Consider the following 20,417-nt stretch of genomic DNA (forward strand, 5'->3'; position numbering starts at 1 on the left):
AAATACTTTTCATTGATGAATATAAATATTATTAATTTTATATTTTATATATATTTTAAAATTGTAGCTTTTATAAAAAAATTTAATAAGGATATTTTTAAGAATATTATTGTTAAATATAATTACATTAACTAAAGAATTTATATTTTTAATTCGCAAATAAAATGAAAATCAATTGTTTTTTTAGAGTGCAGTGAGTGATTTATGATTTCTTTTTCTATAATTATTATCTCTCATCAATAATGAGCAATTCTTATATGAATAATTTATAAATAGAAGATTTAAAACATTAGATATGAGTTTAACTTATTCTCATACAATAAACACAACTTTTAAAAAATATTATTTTAAACTTAAACATAATATTAAAAAAATATGCGGAACTAGTGTTATCAACTTGTCCTTATAATTCACATATATGGGTGTTCTCTTCCAGGATCTTAGATCTAAGAGGTGCAGGCAGATTTCAAGTGTGTTTTTTCTTGTTCATGCTTTTAGATACTCAAATTGTGCACCACATGCACATGTTTTGGCAAAGTATAGTTTTGTAGATGGCTAGATATACAGTATAGCTTCCTAAACTTGTATTGTTTTTGCAATTGCTCCCTTTTATTTTGATTTATTTGAGTCTCTTAACTCTGTTTTTATTTATTTATTAACGGATATTAAATACGTGTTTTATATGTCAATTGAAAAGCATGTAAAAAATAACAACCCGTATAGTTGGAACTTTCAATTAAATTACAGTTAAATTCCGGAGCTCAATTCTTAAAAGCACAAGAAAGTAAGGGCCATTTATATATTTAGCTTCTGTAGATTCTTAGTCCCAAGGGGCAGTTAGACATTTAGCAATCTTACATTAATGTATGGATGTCCTGTGCTTGATGCTATTCAAAGGTATAACTTTCTGTGTGACAATACGCAAGCTGCAGCTACAGGTGTTTACATCTACTATGCAGATGAAATTACTTTTGCGATTCAGAAACCAGATGTTAAAAGGTAAGCTGCTATTCCCACAATTCTAGTTTGCAGAATTATTGAACTGCAATACAACTTTTCCTGAAACATTACTGTTTTCTGCCTTTCATGGTATAGATATCATAATTGGCTTTGCATTGGCTGGTACATTACTTTCTTCTATCCTTGTTTTCTTTTCTCTTTCTGGAGCATGAGAAGAATGACAGCATCAAACTAAATTGTAATCCCCTTCTGGAAAGTGAGATCAAAGAGTTATCAGGATATTGAGGCGGTCATTAAACGATCAATTGCTCTGAAAAAATATAGCTATTCATATATAAAGAAAACGACAGAGTAATTCAAGAATAAATTAGGCCAAGGAGGGGTTATGGCAGTGTGTACAAAGGGAGGCTTCTAGAATATGGTCGTTCTGTAGGGGTGAAGATCCTCATTGACAAATTTACAAGGGAGAGGAGAAGAATTTATCAATGAGGTTGCTAGAATTAGTAGAACTTCTCATTTTAATATAGTTTCTCTTTTGATTCCAGTCCTGAATTGGCAGCACCAGTTACAGGAAGACCAGTTTCTCTTTAAATACTAAGGTATTACAATATTTATATGGTTGCATATGTTAATTTTATTTTCATCATCATTTTTTCCCGTCCATATGTTAATTTCTAGTTCCGCCCACTTATCACTGTATGTTCTTTCAGTGTTTCGATATGTGCAATTACATAAATCCTAATTTTTATTCTTCTTTTTAGTTATGAAATTATGCTATTTAATAATTACATTAGAAACCATTCTGTAGCACAATATAAGAAGCTGGTATTGCTACAAATTGCAGAATTAGGTTGTAGCTTGTCACTGCTACAATTACAGAATTTAGTAGCAGCAACTCAAGAACAAAAGAAAGTGGAATTGGAATGGTCAGTAAAGCTGCACTACAATTCAAGTAAAATGATACATTCTTACAGAACATATTGCTGAGGTACAATCATTACTATGGTCTATAAAACAATCTTTTATTTAAACTAACTAATAATTAGTAAATAGACAAAAATCAATTAAAAAATTAATGACACACCAGCCCTGTAACACCCTTGGAACAATTTCTTAAGTCGCATATGTACATTCCAACCAAAACTACTCGCGTCTATTTAAAAAGATACTGACATAGTTCATAGTTGCCCATATTTGGTAGTATTTACTGAAATTTAACCACTGGTATTAGGTGTTGTAGAAGTGCTAATCCATTTGATCATGACTGTATCTGGAGAAGGTGGAACAGGATCGCTCTTTAACAATCCAACACCATCGGATCTACCATCCATCTCCTCTTCTGCCTTCTGTAAAGTGTAATCTTTAGTTTGTATCTCCTTTAAAGCCTCCAATACTTCTCCCATTGATGGTCTTAACTCTTTTGCACTCTGCAGACACTGAAATGCCAACTCCGCTACTGCATTTATCATCTTTCTTACAGCATAGTCTGATTCATACCCAAGATTGCGGTCTACAAGTTCGTGCAATGCCCCGCTTTGAATCTTGTTGATTGCCATGTTAGACAAGTTAATCTCATGTCTATGCCTGGTGATATCAACAGCAGGCATTGAGGATATAAGCTCAATTAAGACCACACCAAAGCTATAGACGTCACTCTTATCTGTCAGCTGATAGCATTCGTGATACTCTGGATCGACATAACCAGGAGTACCTTGCGGAGCAGTCGAGACATGGGTAACATGTAACGGGAAGAGGCGAGACAATCCAAAATCTGCAACCTTAACACAAAAATTGCTGTCGAGGAGAATGTTGTTGGTTTTCACATCGCGGTGGATGATATCTGAAGCATGTAGATACGTTAATGCATTGGCAGTCTCTGCAGCAATTTTCATTCGAATAGGCCATGGAAGTGCACCAGGCTTCGCTTTTTCTCCGTGAAGATGATCAGCTACTGTACCATTGGAAATGTACTCGTATACTAGTAGGAGCTCGCGGCTATGGCGAGAAGTGCACCCATATAGTGAGACAAGATTTTGATGACGCAGGCGAGTTAGGATGTCAACTTCATTCATGAACTGCTCAACTCTCTTGAAATTGTTCTCATACAAACGCTTGACTGCAACAGTTCGCCCATCTCGGAGTTTGCCTAAGTTATACGAAAACTTTTAAATGAATTGTTGTTCAAACAATTAAAAATGGATCAAGACATTTATACGTATAAACACTGTGTGTTCTTACCATAGTATACAGTGCCAAAACCTCCTTCTCCAAGTTCTTTAGCAGAATCAAAATTGTTAGTCGCCTGTTCAAGTTCTGCATAGGTGAAGAGATGGATTCCGAAATGGGTACCTCCCCTTTCAATATCTGATCTTGAAGAGAAGTCTGATGTGGTGCTTTGGGAGATATAGGAAGATGGAACATAAGGGTTTTTCTTGCGGCGCAGGTAGAAGAAGAAGATTATGCACATTATGATTACACTTCCAACAGAAGCCCCAATACCTGAGAGAAGAAGATAGGGATGATAAGCATTCTTAATGATGCTGAAATTTTGGTGCAGAAGAAAATTTATGTTGTTTAGCATCGTCTCAAGTGAGAAGCTGCATAAAGGCACATGAGAAGGAAGACAATAGATCGGGCGAAGGATCTTACCAATACCAACTTTCATTTTTATATTTGGATCATCATCTGCAACAGACAAAAAAAAAAAAATGCAGTATTCAGGTGTTAGAATTAGAACATTCATGAAAATGAATAGGAAATATTGCAGAACAACTACATCTTGATTGAGTCATTTAGCTGCCTTGTGCGGATAATACATTATAACTAATAGAATCCAAGAAGATTACTGGCAAATAATTGCAAGATTCAAACAGGAAGATTGCGCTGTTAAATTATATAAATTGTGGTGTATATTCCTCAAAAGTTCTTGATTGATACATTAGTGCTAAGGGGAAATAGGAATTAGCATTTCTATTTATTTACAGCAGGAAAGAAGAAAATTTACGGCATAAACTAGCAATTTCAGCACTGTAAATATTGAAGTGTCATAATAAAACCAGACAACATTATTAAATACAACAAGAAAAGAGCAATAACAATCTCCTAAATGAAAACAGAAATGCTTGAATGTGGCAAATTTATAACCATTCAATTGGAATGAAGTTTTCCTGATAGCTTCAGTTTGGAAATTTTCGTTTGTGCAATTAACTACTTGAAAGTGACGAGCTCTATCCTTTGAAGATGTCAAGTGAAGAGAACAGAAAGCTACTTCCAGTCTGCTGAAAACGAGCCTATCTAATACTAGACATCATCCCAGTTCTTATCAGAAATAATTTTTATGGCATGTATTGACTTGACTAATGATGGTTGACCATCAATGTAGAATCATTTCCTGACCACATGCTCCATAATATTTGACATGAAAAATCATGCACTGTTCAAATTTAATAGCCAAAGAAAATATGAGAAAAATCCCAAGACTTAACCTAAGCAAATCAGAAATGGCTAATCTGAAACCAATCAAGAATGTTATAACTTAATGCAAAAGTTGAATTGCATGAAGAGTTACCATCGTCACAGGAATGGAGGTGAGGCTTATCGGAGCAAAAACAAACAAATTCATTATTCTCGAATCCACAGCGACCACCACTCCCCTCACAAGTGCTGCAATTATGTTCAGTCCAATTCAAGACAAACCCCATCTTCAAAAATTCAGTATAATTCGTCGTCAAAACGTTATCATCAAAGGCACCATAGCCATTGATGTGCAAAGGAGCATTAACTATGTAGTGACAAGACTCCAAAGAATGGTTGACCCAGTACTCTAATAATCCAATGTGAAACCCAGCAAAAGAAACAAGAGAATCGTTGGTAGGAGCACAACTAATTGGATAAGAAGGGTACTCTGTAGGCTTTGAAGTACAATTGTAAAAGAAGGAAAGATCAATATAGCCAGGGCTAATATTGAAAGGAGTTCGATCAAGGGTCACATTATGCAAAGGAGTCGGACATGTATCCTCCTCATCAAAGGCAGACGCAGTAGCCACCAAGACAGACTGATTAGCATAAAAGATATCTTTAATGATATAATCATCAGAGGAGATTCTGAGAAGTGGGTAGTCATCATCATTACAAGTGATACCAAAATTCGGGTAGCCACAGAAGGATTCTTGAGCGTCAGATAAGCGAAAAGGGTAGCTTATGTTAGGTCCTTTGCCACAGGTTGTTGGTGCACAAGCCTGGAACTTTTGATCTAGTGATAAACAGTGGCAGGCTAAAGTGGCAAAGAATAAGAACGCAACAGTGAGTTGAATGGGAGCATTTTGGGATGTGAAGAAGATTCTGAGATCCATTTGGAGTGGAAGAAAGAAGAGGAAAAGTGAAAAGCAGAGAAAATACAGAGAAGCATTTGGAGGAAAATTCTATGGAGTTGGTAATACTTTGGTTTTAAGGGGCAGGAAATTTGACTACTTGTATGTCTCTCTGTTTTTTCTTTTTCTTTTAATTTTTTAATTTATGATATAAATATGACAAGGAGGACAAAAGAAGACAAAATATATTGGTTGAAGCACAAGCAAAGTTGATGTGCTCAACAACCTCAGGATTTTAGCAGCATATGCTTGATTTCAAGCATGTCTATATGTGGGGACTGCTGGCTGGACCATTTAGACTTTTATGTACAGCCTTAGATTTTGCTAATTATGACTCTCCTCTTCTCCAACACTAACATATCAAATCTTTATTAAGAACTCATTTTTTCTGAATTGTTTTAATTTCATATCTACTAAGCTTTTACAATTTGAACCCTAATCAATAAAATTCACATAAATTGAATTAGAATCTCCATTGCTATATAGCAAATAAGATATAAACAATTTGTGCCCAGATTTCATTTTCATCCATTCAAAGAAGATATCAAATAAATAACATTCACATACTAATAGAATATTGGAAAAGTAAAATATATTAAGAGTTCTAGACTGGACGGTGGCTACCCAAGTTCCACGAGGAAGGTATGGAAAGTTTTGAAGAGTCAGAATGTGGCACAAAAAAAAAAAAAAAAACAATTGTTTGGGTCAAGGTTTCCTGGTGAACCTCCAAGTTTTGCAAGTTTAAGAATAAAAAAGAAATTGATGTAATAACCTAACATATGAGAAATATCATAATAATTATTATAGAATTACTATACTATAAGCAATATTGACATCACGGTGACCTAATATTCCCTCTAGCAATAGGCAGCATGTAAGAAACAAAAGAAATGGAGATAGACCATTATGCCCTTGTTTGTATATGTGATAGATTAGGAAGAAAGGGCAGATTAGGTAATGGCATTTTGGGGATATTAAGAGTTAGACTAGGAAGATTTTGAAAGAGTCCAGTTACAGCTAGTGGAGGACTTTTTGAGGGCGGAGGACTTTGATTTGTTGAACCGAAAGTATGAAAAGAAAGAGAAACTCTTCTTTTGCCATTTTTATAATCATTGGATAATAGTATACACCGTGTTTTTTTTAATTAATTTACCGGTACATATGCCCTTTCGTATGTAATGCAGAAAATGACACATCTCCAAAAGAGGATTATCTAAATTAAATCAATGATATTTAGACTAAAAATGTGAATTATATCAAAAAAAAAAACTAAATAAATAAATAAAATTATATTATGGATAAAAATAATGAAGTATTCTATGAAAATCATTTTCAGAGTAAAAAATTGAAATTTTAAACATTGGTTCATTACATATTTCATTATTTTTGAATATCTATAAATATTTATAAATATTATTATATGGCTCTACTTGTTATATCTAAACTTTACAGTTAGTTAATAATAAACTTAATGTATGTTGATACTAACATTTGGGTTCCATTTCTTTTGTTAAAAATAACCATTTCTTGAAAATATTTTATAAGAAAGATATTTCCCACTTGATTAAGAGAATTTTAAAACTATTTTTGTTTAAAAATGTCAAAAACATTAATTTTTTAAAATAATTGAAATCATAAATATATAAAAAGACAAATATTTATTAAAGTGAGGCAGAGTGGGAATGGGCTATATCCTGCATGTGCCAGCAGATGGCAATTTCTAAGACTATGATAGTTTGGGTCTTAATGCTGCGAGGCCAAGCCTGGCCCTAAGTAGAAAAGCATTGACCCAAGGCCCTAGAGTAGGAAAGAAGGTAAGACTTCTTTGAAAGCATTAAGGCTGGCAGGCAAATTCCAACATCTTTCTCTGATGAAAAAAAGCCGTTGACAGGTTCAAACTTGAAGAGTAAGCGTGTGGAAAACAAGCAAAAGAAAGACACTCAAGATTTATCAGGAATTTTGAGACATTGTTAGCTATTTTTTTGATTGTATTTGGATGACTAGTCTACATCTTGATCTAGATATCTGTAATAAGCTTATAATATATGTACTAAATTAATAAAAAGATTCAACTCTACTGACTGCGGCAATTAATAAACTGAGAGTTATCTCAACAACTGGCAAAGTGTCCTTACTGCTATATCTAACGCTAAAGATCTTTCCTTTTTCTCGGGTCAAAATTGAGAAAGAATAAAGTACAATTCATGAAGAAAGCTGAAGAAAGAAGAGACTGCTACCCTATAATCAAATCAAAAGATTATGGAGCAGGATATGTTGGGGGCTGCTGTCCCCAGATTTTGTGTTATGTAATTAGGCTGCTTAGCTCTTCACTTTAAGAAAAAAAATTCAAAAGAAAACGAATTCGGATTTTTGATATGGTTTTCACTTGAAAGCAATATCCTATTTTCATTCATAAGTTATGTTGTGTGACCTGAAAATGCTTTGCTCTGTAAAATCAGTAGGAAAGAAGAAGAAATATATGTAAGCTTAAATGGGTGGAGAAAAAGGGATATTTATTCGTACCATGATGACCTGAACACCAAGAATCATGGGGCTGGTCACGACAAAGGCAAGTGAAATTGAAGGTAGTTGTATTGGTGCCACATATCCCACCACTAGCAACGCATGGAACACATTCTTGCTGAATCCTGTACGACACATTGAACCCTTGTCTCAAAACTCTCTCCAAAGCATCCACTCCTCTCCAAATTTCTCCAAGAGTATCCACTGGAACAGGAATCTTTACTGTATTCAGACACTCATATCTGTTTAGTAGTCCCCACTCTTCCAGAAGCTCATCGGTTGCGTAGAACGCATTTAGTGATTCACCATTTGCAGAAGAGCATGGCAATCTTTTTTCTGGTGGTATCTTGCTGAGAGTCTCGATTTCGCAATTGTAATATAAACTTAAGTTTTGAATGTGTTGGGTGTAATTGAAGAGTGTCTCATTCAGGATTATGTCGGCGAAATTCTGGGTGCAAGCATTAGCCCAGTAATCCGCTCGAGCTATTGCCATCGTGCTTTGGTTATGATTTACAGAGATTACACGAAATTCTTCACCCCTTATAGTTATGTTAGGTAACTGACCTTCTTCGCACTCCAGTTTGAACCCTTCATAACCACAGACTCGAGAACGTTCATCGCTCCAAAAAGGGTAGTAAAGATCTGTTAAGTTTCCACAACTAAAGGGTTTTCTGCAATCTGTATAATTCTCATCATCTTCACAATAAGAAATTGAAACGAATACTAAGAGAAAGAAGAGGGTGATGATGATGATGGAGTGTACATGGGATGGCAGGAAGAAATGGACTATCATTTCTTTATTTCTTTTCCTTACAAGAAGAAAAGAAGAATTGGTGAGAGAAATAAGTTTGATCGGAGATAAATATTGTTATGTCTTTGTACCTTAAACTATTAATTTTCTTTTTTGGAAGAAATGAAAGAGATTGAGGGGCTGCCTGCTCTAGTGGTGATTCATAATATAATAATATAAATAATGTGACTATTATTATTTGTTCCTGACAAAGAGAGGTGGGTGTGCTTTGCTAATATTATCCTTGAGATAACAATTGACCAAGACTTTTGAGTATATAGAAAATTATAATGGCGGGCGCTAAACGTAAAATCCCATATGCCCAAATTCTCATTTTTCATTACGTTCCAAAAGGAAAAAAAAAAAGAAAAAGAAAAAGGTTGACCATTTGAAGCTACTGAGAACCCCAAACCCAAACGACAAAGAAGGAAAGAATTATGCAACTTACCATTCGTCAATTCCTAATTGCTCCTAGCGTATCAAACAACGAAAACAGCAGCTAATATGGTCCGAGTAGCCTTCCCTCATCTTCTACTTTTTGAATGGTACAATTTCACATTAGCCACACGACTAGGACTTGTTCTAAGGTAAGGAGTTTGTTCTCTTTGGATCAGATAGACCATATATATGCTTCAAAACGTTACCAATTTCTTCAACCAAAGTACTCGTAATTGCGCGTATGTCTTAGCTCAGGCTTCAACTCCATATGAAGCCCGTGATGTGATGTCTATCTAGCCATGGAATTGTATTGATATTATGAACTTAAATAAATAACTGTTCTGATGTTTTTACCATAAACCTAGCTAGGTCTAATTCTTCAATGTGTGTTCTGATTGACTATGATGTCTACCATCTAGAGAGGTTCCATCTATCCTTAGAAGGAATAATACAGGTTCCAGATGCTGGTTCATCTAAACTAAATATCAAATCCTGTAATTAAATTTTAAGGAACCCAATTGATAGCTAGATTCAAAAGATATATGCACACGTACCTGCAGAAATAGTTTCACCGTGAGGCATCTCTACGGGATCCAACTGACTAGTCGGAGGCAGGGGACCAGGGCATGTCCCAGCATAAGCTTGGTCAGGGCAGAAACAACTAAATTGATTAGTAGTCATGTTATACCCACATCTTCCGCTTGATCTTAAACACTCCCTACATTTTATTTGATCTGCAAGCCACCTAATCTCGAAACCTTCATTCAGAACTTGGAGAACAGTTAACTCAGCTCGTAAAAGCCTCATAACAGCTCTCCCCAGGACAGGAACCAAAATACTAATGTTGCAACCCGATGCAAAATCACGTTTGAAAATTGAGGGTGACGTCAAGTAGGCCTCCCGAGGGATGTCGTTTATGGGGCAAACAAATTCATTAGGAAGCTGAGATTCTGACAGGTCGCAATTGTATAACAAGGTGCCATTTTCATCATTTGAAGTATAATTGAAGAGAGTAATATTCAAGTCGGTATTGAGGTATTGAACAGGGCAGATTTTATCCAATAGATCAGCTCTTGCAATCCTCAGGATTTGACTCTCGGGATCAATATCAATAACATGATACTTCAAGGACATGATATCTAATATCGAAATTCCTTCTTCGCAATCAATCCTGAAGCCTGGCAAACCGCAATAGTCAGGTTGGCCATTTCCCCAGAAAGGGTAGCTAATACTTGACATGTTTCCGCAGCTAAAAGGAGTGCAGTTGGAATACGGTTCATAGTCATCAACACTATAAACATATGTTGGTGAAAATGATATGGAGAGGAGGATGATTCGTAAAGAAAGAATAGAAGATGGTTTCATTACAGAAACTGAGAGATCCCAATTGGCAAAAGAGATACTTGAAGACTACAAAAGATCATATATAATTAACTAAATCAGAATTTCAAAATGTAAAGAGTAGAATAGTCGCTAGATGAGTTCAAAGCTCAGCTCAGTGATGGAGATAGAACGAAGCTGTCAGTATAGAATAATGTACTCAAGTGTTTGGACAAAACTGAAATTTTTGACTTGAAGACTTTTTATATATGGTTTGCGTGTGTGATTCTTTTTCCTTATAATCGTATATATATCTTGTGTCATTTACTATTAGAATAATTTCTTAGCACTACAACTTGTTTTTTCTTTTTCTTTTATATGATTTTATTCATGATAGATATATGTTCCTTGACATATTAAATAAAAAAATACTAATATAATGTCAAATATTATTAAACTTAACTTATCCCTAAAATTATGTATTTTATTTTCATCGGAGATGGGATGGATGAAGAAATTAAGAAAAAGTTCCAACTGTGAAATGGCTAATGGTCTTTAAATTAAATCAGCTTAGGTTTTTGCTTGTACGGACCTTTTGATATAAGACGTTACCTCCGTAGAGGTAACAAAATAGCTATTCAAACATATAATATATATATATTCTTTATCTTGATATTAGGTTTCATTTATAGCTCATCAATGAAAAACTATCAAGTAGAAACAAAATTAATTTTTTATTAATATAAAATAATATAATTTATTAAATATAATATTTATTTTAATCGAATTATTTATTACAATTAGCTACCCTTAATAAAAATAACTATATATGATTGCCTACTAAGTCAAAGAATAAGGAGCAATTAGATCAAGAGATAAATTTTTAAGACATGTTTGGTTTAGTGATCAACGGTCGTGGTAATCGGTGGTCGATAGCTAATAGCTTATGGTACGATAAAGTAAACTGTTTGGTAAAATTTTCTTAACGATTGCTGTTAGTATGTTAAATGATAATTAAAAATATAATTTATTATTAAATATATTATATTATATTATATTATATTATATTATATTTAATGATACTAATTAATAAAAATAAATTATAATAATTAAAAAATTTATAGTTAATTTTTTTTAGCTCAATTGTATTTACTATTAAAAATATTTATAAAAATTATTTTAAAAATAGAAATTTAAATTTAAATTCTAGTAATAAAATTTTTTAATTTTAAATATTCTAATTATTTAACTATTAAAAATAATTTCAAAATAATAATTATTTATTTTAAAATATAAAAATTTTATTATATGAGATCAATTTAAAGTAAATTATTGTTAATAAAGTTTAATAAGAATAACAGTATCTAAATAAATAAAAATCAAATTAGCTATTAGCTGATAAGAAAAAATTATAAAGTGATACATTTAGTAACCGATTAAGACTAAATCAACTATCAGCTGCTGTTTTTTAAATTTTTACCAAATGCTTTAATATAGTTATTCAGTGATAAATAACTCTTAGCTGCATCAAATCTCTGAGTCAAACACTTTCTCAATATCATATTCGAAATTAATTCATAGTATTTATGGATTATTTTGGTATTGTTTTTTTTCTGCTTAAAAAAAAAACCAACAAAGTGGCTAACAAGAAAAATTAAAAACAATGGACCTAACTTTACTCGAGCAACTATGACTTCAAAAGCAAAAGGATTGGATTGCACCATGATTTATTGGTCCATGCATAAAATTAATCCATGGGCTACCCTAAAAACAAGGATTGCATTGCACCGTGCATATACTTAAACCAATTAAGTGCAGCCTTTATAATTATAGGCCTGCTATATAAAGTCTAATAAAATATCAATCAATTATTACAAAGAAATTTCTATTGTCTTTTGTTTTCTCATAAAATTTTACATGTTACGAATATACCTCTTTTCTCAACAAAAAAAAAAAAAAATACCTATTCGAATTTCAGGTTGGGCCATATTCATATCGGGTTTGATCGGATTTAAAGTTCGGTCCGGCTGTATGGACCTAACCCATCAATAAAGAATTTAAAATATTTTATTTTATAATTTTTGAATTGCACTACATTTATCAAGTAGTTTGAAAGAATTTACATTTTCATATCCGTCCAAAAGATAATTAAATTTTTACACATTTAGGTGGATGAGCTTAAAATAAAAAATACAGACAAACTTAAAAAGTTTCGGACGAACTTGAACCGCCTGGACATGTATTCAAGCCAATATCAGGACTAGTTACCAACTATAAATAATCATATCTATTATATGTTCACATGAAATGATATACAAATCTATTTTGCACAGGATTAAGGGAAAGATGAATCTATGATTTGTAATAGTACAATAAACTCATTCAAATATATAAAAAAATTAATGAATTTTTTACCAATACTAAATATATATACACTACAAAAAAATAAGAAAATAACACATATGTATGAGTATTTTATATAAAAAGAAAACATACATATAAATATTTTATATTTTGCTATTTGATTTATATATGAAAAATATACTTATACTCGATACAAATTATTTATACAAAAAATAAGTAAACAATAAAAGACAAACCAAGATACTTTTGGTCTAAAGACCCTATTATTTCTTCCTCCTAATTTTCATATTAAGAAATTATATTAAAAAAATCATTTTGGAGGAAAATATTAATAAATACCCCATGGATATAGTGAAAAACCATCTTCATCCAAATTTACATGCATAAATAATAATATTTTACTACACAGTAAAGTGAAAAATAACAAAAGCAACCGATTAAAAAAGAAATCTCCCTGTCAATAAACATAGTATCACATTGAAAGAAAATAATAGGTGTAGAAAAATGAACATACCTTTACACTGGTTTTCATGCGCACTACCATCCTGGCAAAAACACAGAAACTGCTCATCAATTTCATTGTACCCGCAGAACCCACCAGAAACCTCACAAGCACCGCACTCCTTGACCGTCCGCCAATCAAGCACAAACCCCTGATTCATGGCAGCACCAAACCCAGTAATCAAATTAATCCCAGTAATCTCTGTTCTCATTACTGTGGCCACCACATGATCCATGCACTTCCCAATCCAATCAACCTCATCATCCTCTGTCATAACAACATAGGATTGCGTTGTACCGACTCCCAAGCACTCAATACCAAACAAAGAAGTGTTAGAAGAAGATGGGTTGGAAGTACAATTGAAATAAAAGCTAAGGTTTAGGTTTAGATCTGTGTAATTCAGTGGTAGGTTATCTAATGTAAGATTGTGACGTGCCCTAGGACATGTTTGTCCTACGACATCAATGTCTACCAGAGTGATTGTAGAATCTGTGTAGTTTATGTTTTTGACATAGTAACTATCATTTGGCAAACCAAGCACAGGCTCGTCATCATTAGAGCAGGACAAGCCAAGTTTTGGATAGCCACAATATTGATCTGGGGTAGAGTTATTTTTATACCAGAAAGGGTATTTTATTGTAACACCATTTCCGCAATCGTGCATAGGGCATACGGTGGAGGGTGGAATAGATTCATCGCCATAGGAGTTTATGAAGAAAAAGGAGAACAGGAGAGCAAAGGAAGTAGTATAGTGGAGAGGTTTTGACATGGTGGTTATGTGTTTTTGAATTAAAAATGATACAATGTGTGTGTCTTTTATAAGAGGTTGAGTTATACGAAGTTACATTAGTCTCCTTCATATATAAAAATTAGAACAAAAAATATAAAATGATATTAATAGGTCTTTATTATATTATTTATTTTAGAAGGAAAACTATCTTTATTATATAATTCATAACGCTCTGATAAATATAAAAAAGTTACATACACTGTCCAATTTGTATTCTAGCTAACAAATTATGTCAAATATAAAATATGTTAGAAAAATTTGGGATGCTTCAAAACCAAGGATGAATCATGTTGCCACCAAGACTAGTCCCATAGCTTTAAGGTATGTAAAGACCACAAGAAAAGAAAATACAAAAGGAACGTGGAAGGCACACGCTTTTGTTATTATAATGCAAATGGGTAACTGTTAGGTTCAATGTATCACTCCATTAAGACAGTATTCTTCTGAATAACTAAGTTCAAGTTGCATGGCTTAGGTACAACTTTATTTAAATATTACTATCCAAGTACTATAACCCATGATATCGTCGCTCATTGTTTTCTCTCTATGACAAAGGGAAGGTTTTGACTTTCTATATTTTATAGGTTAAATATTATTTATTTTTTATGATTTAATCTAATATATAAGTCCGTCTTTATATTTTTATATTATATTAAAATTCCTTTCAGTTTTAATAAATTAACTGTTATTTTTTTTCATTAGTTGAAAAACTAAAATGGTAATTAAATATTATAATTTGATTCATAAATTTATATTTAAGTATTAAATTTGTACAGAATTAATTTTATGTCAAATTAGAATAATTTTTTTTTTAGTATAAAATAGTTTTAGTGTATAACTAAAACAATAAATTTAATACTCTTCTTCTTGCTCTTATTTTCTAATACAATTTAATACAAGCAAGTTTTAGTATTTTAAAACTATTTATATTTATAATAATATTATTAAATTACTATATAATTTAATTTTAGTTATTAATATAAAATAACTATTTCTAGTTAAATAATATTATTCTATTATTATTTTTATTATATACTATAGTTAAACTATATAAGATGTAAAAAATAAATTGACAGTTATATAATGATCTAGTGAAATAATTCTGATATTAAGTTGACAAATTCACTACCAATGAAAAGATCATGATACTCTTGTAGGTTAAAAATAAAACTTTTTATTAACTATTCAAATGATATTAATATAAGTAAATTTTTTATTTTTCATAAATTTTAATTTTAGTGTCTAATAAAAATAATAATTTTAAATTATTTATTTTATTTAAAATTCAAAACTAAACTATATAGTAATTTAATATTATAAAAAAATAAATACTTATAATATGTTTAAAATATTTTTGAAGAATAAAAAATATAAACAAGTAAAAAAAATTAAATTTATTATTTTAATTAGATACTAAAGCTAATTTGTGCTAAAAATAAAATTTTATTTTAATTTGATAATAAAATTAATTTTAGACGAATTTGATACTTGATAATAAGTTTAAGAATTAATTTATAATATTAAATTGTCAGTTTAGTTCTTAGACTAATACAGAAGGAGATAGTAGTTAGTTTTATTAAAACTGAAAGGAGTTTTAATATAATAAAAAAAAAATACGGAGACAAAGTCAATATTAGACCATATCTGATTTTATTGAAGGTCAAATTACTTGGGTTGTTGGGCGTACACAGACCTTCTTAATCTTAGGGTTGTTTGATCTTTATTGTATAAAAAGATAAATTATAAAAATAACAGTATATCATGTGTATAAATTATATACGGAAATTTAGGGTGATTTTATTTTAAATAAAGTAATCATATTTTATTTTAAACAATCAATAGAATTCTACCAAGTAATTGATTTTATATAATTAAAAAAATTAATTTTAATCATCTACAGATTATCAATTACAATGAAATTTGCTAAAGTAACATAAGATAATTTTAAGAATTTATACACCTTAAAGTTTATGAAAAATTATTATAATTTACAAAAAATATGAAAATGATTGTCATTTTTTGTAATTTAGTAAAAAATTTTGCGATTATAAAGTATTTTTCATAAATTTATAAATTATTAAATTTTTAAAAATAATAATATTTTCGTAATATTATTTATTTTTTTGCAAGTAGTAAAACTTAAAAAAAATTATTATAATTTGTAAAAGAATATGAAGAAGATTGTTATTTTTGTAATTTAACAATAAATTTCACAATTATGAAAAAATTTAATATTTCTCATAAATTTGGCAATATTTTCATAAATTATTAAATTTTACAAAAATAATTATATTTTCATAATATCATTCATTTTTCTCAAGTAGTACGTGTAATAACTGGGAACCGGATCACATAAGATATTGACCGTTTTGGTCCCTACTAGCCTCACGGTTTTGTCCATTTGACGGGTTCGAGAACTTCCCAAGAGATCTCCCATTCTGAAATTTTTTTGAACCACGCACGTTCAACTTTAGAGTTCCTACAACTCCACAACAAAACAACAACCAAAAGACACCTCATGTGATTAGTTCCAACTCTTTATATATATGTTATCAACCATTTCCTACCCCGTTTTAATATGCAATTCGATTCATTCATGTACCCCTGTACCTTAGAGTGCTGCCATCCTAGAAGGATGCTAGAAGCCGCTCCTTATCCATGCATCCTATTTTTATCCCGACTTCTACTTTCCGTCCTCATCGGACCGCTTCTCCAGGCCAGGCTGTCACATGCCCACTAGCTTCGGCCTGGTTCATCCTCAAATCACACATCTACTAGACGGGTCATGCTCTGATACTATTTATAATGACCGGGAACCAGATCTCATATGAGATATTTTCCGCTTTGGCTCCCACTGGCCTCACAGTTTTGTCTCTTTGGCGGGTTCGAGAACTTCCTAGGAGGTCCCCCATCCTGGAATTTCTCTAAACCAAGCACGTTTAACTTTAGAGTTCCTACAACTCCATAACTAAATAACTAAAATGTGCCTTATGTGATTAGTTATAACTCTTTACATATATGTTATTAACCATTTTCTATCCTATTTCGATGTGCAATTCGATTCATTCATGTATCCCCGTACCTTAGAGTACTGCCATCCTAGAAGCCTGCCAGAAGCCGCTCATTGTCTAGGCATCCTATTTTTGCCCCGCGTCCACTTCCCACCCTGGTCGGACTGCTTCTCCAAGCCAGACTGTCACAATACGATTTACAAAAAATTATTACAATTTATAAAAAAATAAAGAAAATTATATTTTTTATAATTTAGCAATAAATTTCACGATTACGAAAAGATTTAGTATTTTTAGTAAATTTGCCAATTTTCTCAATCATTAGATTTCTCAAAAGTAATCATATTTTCGTACTATCTTTCATTTTTTTGCAAGTAGTAGTTATGAAAAATTATTATAATTTTTGAAGAAATATGTCATTTTTCATAATTTAGTAATATGTTTTGCGATTATGAAAAGATTTAGTGTTTTTTTTATAAATTTATCATTTTTCATAAAGTATTAAATTTTACAAAAGTAATTATATTATCATAATATTATTCATTTTTCATAAATAGTTTAGTAAAAATAAAATTGCAGAAAGATTCAACAGGTTGCCAATCACCATTACTTATAAAGTTCAATTGCAAAATCTAATATAACTATAGATCTATAATGTTTAAAATAAAATAAAATTACTTTATTAAAACAAAGTAACTAAAGAAATCACCATATATATATATATATATATATAGGTTTTGGTGTTTATTAGATTTAGTTTTCGATTAAGATTGTGAAAACTGACATTCGTACTGAGTTATACTCAATATAAAGATGATAGCTTATCTAATATTACAAAAATAACTTGAACACAACATCTCTACTCTTTTAAAAAAGTATTATCAATTGCCATTAAAGCTAAGGGTGTAAAATAATCGGTTCAAGCTTAATTCAGAGTCGGCTTGTTTTAAAACTTGATAAGAATATAATAGTCAATATATTTATTCTCTTTATATATTAGCTTTTGTTATTGATTTTAAGTTTAAAAGAGCTTATTAGGTTGTTATATGTATGTAGGAATGATATAAAGGAGTTTGTGCTTAATTAGAAGAAAATAATGAATTTTAGCATTATGCAGATATGATCGCATTAAATTTGATGAGGCGTTTCGACATCTTAAAGGTCCATAATTAAAAAGTAGTCTTCATCAACTTTGTAGAAGACTTTCAAAGTTATAATTCTTATAAAAGACTTAACTCCATATCAAGTTGCTAAGGATACAAGAACTTAGGTCGAAGTCAGATGTTGTGCAGTCTGTTTCTATTTGAGTCAGTATGAGTGTTTGGGCCTTATCTAAAGCTACAGAAGTCCAAATAAGGTGATTCAAAAGCTTAAAATGAAATATTCCTTACTAGCCACAACTTTGACAAAAAAAAACCCCAAATTAGATTTCTATTTGGTTCTAAAATAGCCCGTAAAATAAATAACGGAAAGAGACATATTAATGAGTTATTTTTTAGGTTTTTCTTCTGTTGTCCTATAAATATATCATTATAAGTTAGGATTTGATATTTTTGACATCATCTTTTACATTTAGGACAATAGCTAAAATATTTTCTTTTCATTTTTTTTCATCTTTTGGTTATTTTCTAGTCACTGTGTGTGACTAATTTCTTTATTTTAATTTAAAGAAACATCTTTGTATTGATTTGATCATTGTGAGACACGATTCTTAATCTAAACTCTATTATTATTTTAATTATCTTTTACTTCTTTGTTATAATTATTTATAATTACTTAGATATATAATAAAGTGGCCAATTAGTTAGATATCTATAATGATTTAATGCTTTGTTAAAATCATAATTCGTAATTGTTGTGAGCTTTAACTTAGAAGCAATTAGATTATATACTAATCTAAAGAAAACTAGGATCAACTTAATTAATCGTCGCTTGATAGGTTATTAATCGGTTTAGCCATCTCCTAGAATTTAATGCTATTCCTAATTATATGAGAATTGCTTAATACCAAGTAAATTCGGAATAAGGGTTAATTTGGATGCTGGGTTTGAATTAACTTGTGTAATGAAGATTAATATTTATTAAGTAGTTAATAATGGAATAGAAATTCTAGGTGTCAATAATCAATGTGGAAAATCAATCGAATCAATTTCCCTTGGATTGAAGTTGTTAATTATTTTATTTTTAGTTCTTATTTCAATTTACTTTTCAATCATATTCAACAAAACCCCTTTTTATTGTAACTTTCAAACTACAATTACTCTAATAATATTAGTAAAGAATCAGTCTTTAAGGTTCGATTTGGACTTGCCTCTACTATAATTTTGGTGAGATCAGTAATTTAATCTTGGTGCTCATGACACGTATCATAACTCGTTTAAGCTTGTTCAAAAAGTATAATAATATGAGCTTGATCTTATTTTAAACTCATTAAGAATTCGATCCGATCAAACTTCAGAAAATAAAAACTCGGTTGGGTATGTTCATATGAGCTTTTAGGCTCATTATAAATAATAGAAATTACTTACAATTATAAAATAGGATATATTTAGATATTTTTAAAAATTAATTCTAATTATATAATAATAAAGATAAAGCTAAAAAGATATGTTACAAATTAAGATAGAGATATTATACTTAACTATAAAAATCTTGAAAAGAATAGATGACATGCAATCATTTTCTCTTACAAATTAATTTTTTTATTTTATGTTCGGTGAGGCAAAATATTCTGATCTAGTTTTTTAAATGGTCTTTTTCATCACATTGAGTTTATTATTTTTGTGATTTTTTCTATTAGTTTCATTATTAATAAATATTGTTTTATTTTATAATTTTCATTTATATAATAAAAGAAAAGCAAAATTTTAAAAAAATATTTATATTCCTAACGGTTCAAACTTGATTCGGGTTCGATTCATTTTTAACTCGTTCAAGCTTATTCAAAATATCTCGAACTCGAAGCGATCTCAATAATTAATATGATTTCATCAAGCCGAGCTTGAATAATGACGTATTCAGACAGGTTCATCTCATTTTCACCCCTAATTAAAGCGAAGAGGAAATCTGTTTTAATTCTATGGGAGAATAATATAAATGATCATTGAATTTTGCATTTAATTTCAGTTTGATAATAAAATTTTAATATGTTCTATTTCAATCATTTTACTTTAATTATTTTTAATTTAGTAATATTTGTAAATAAAAAATTGACATATTATAAAAATAGATAAAAAAAAAAAAATTAAATAAGAGAAACGTGACATATCAATTCCTTGTTGGCAAAGTAACTAAGATATTGAAATTAACATATTAAAATAAAATAAATTAAAATCTTATAACCAAAATA

The 20,417-nt window shown here is 30.5% G+C and overlaps 1 protein-coding gene and 1 long non-coding RNA gene across 3 annotated transcripts; one reads left to right on the forward strand and one right to left on the reverse strand.

Moving 5' to 3' along the window:
- The first annotated feature begins 849 nt into the window (after window positions 1–849).
- LOC125370410 lies at window positions 850–1,943 on the forward strand. Its single transcript, XR_007216334.1, has 3 exons — window positions 850–999; window positions 1,506–1,559; window positions 1,805–1,943. It is a non-coding gene; the product is annotated as an uncharacterized LOC125370410 (long non-coding RNA).
- On the reverse strand, window positions 1,885–14,047 carry LOC8286410 (LEAF RUST 10 DISEASE-RESISTANCE LOCUS RECEPTOR-LIKE PROTEIN KINASE-like 1.2). 2 transcript variants are annotated; one of them, XM_025158379.2, is made up of 5 exons: window positions 13,280–14,047; window positions 9,636–10,259; window positions 3,610–3,645; window positions 3,199–3,459; window positions 1,885–3,106 (listed from the first exon to the last, which is right to left on the reverse strand). In XM_025158379.2, exons 1-5 carry the CDS (start codon window positions 14,034–14,036, stop codon window positions 2,175–2,177), a joined length of 2,610 nt encoding a protein of 869 aa, XP_025014147.2. In that variant the 5' UTR covers window positions 14,037–14,047; the 3' UTR covers window positions 1,885–2,174. The 2 variants fall into 2 exon arrangements, with proteins under 2 accessions (XP_025014147.2, XP_048231620.1); XM_048375663.1 differs by lacking the exon at window positions 9,636–10,259.
- Between the last annotated feature and the right edge of the window lie 6,370 nt (window positions 14,048–20,417).

This window comes from Ricinus communis, chromosome 1 (assembly GCF_019578655.1).
Source record: "Ricinus communis isolate WT05 ecotype wild-type chromosome 1, ASM1957865v1, whole genome shotgun sequence".
Lineage (NCBI taxonomy): Eukaryota > Viridiplantae > Streptophyta > Magnoliopsida > Malpighiales > Euphorbiaceae > Ricinus > Ricinus communis.

Coding starts and splice junctions, on each gene's coding strand:
- LOC8286410 (XM_025158379.2), bottom strand. CDS start 14,036: ATGTCAAAACCTCTCCACTATACTACTTCCTTTGCTCTCCTGTTCTCC. Junction 10,260..13,279: donor GCATGAAAACCAGTGTAAAG/GTATGTTCATTT, acceptor GCGGTTTGCCAG/GCTTCAGGATTGATTGCGAA. Junction 3,646..9,635: donor CGGTGAAACTATTTCTGCAG/GTACGTGTGCAT, acceptor TGTCTGTTGCAG/ATGATGATCCAAATATAAAA.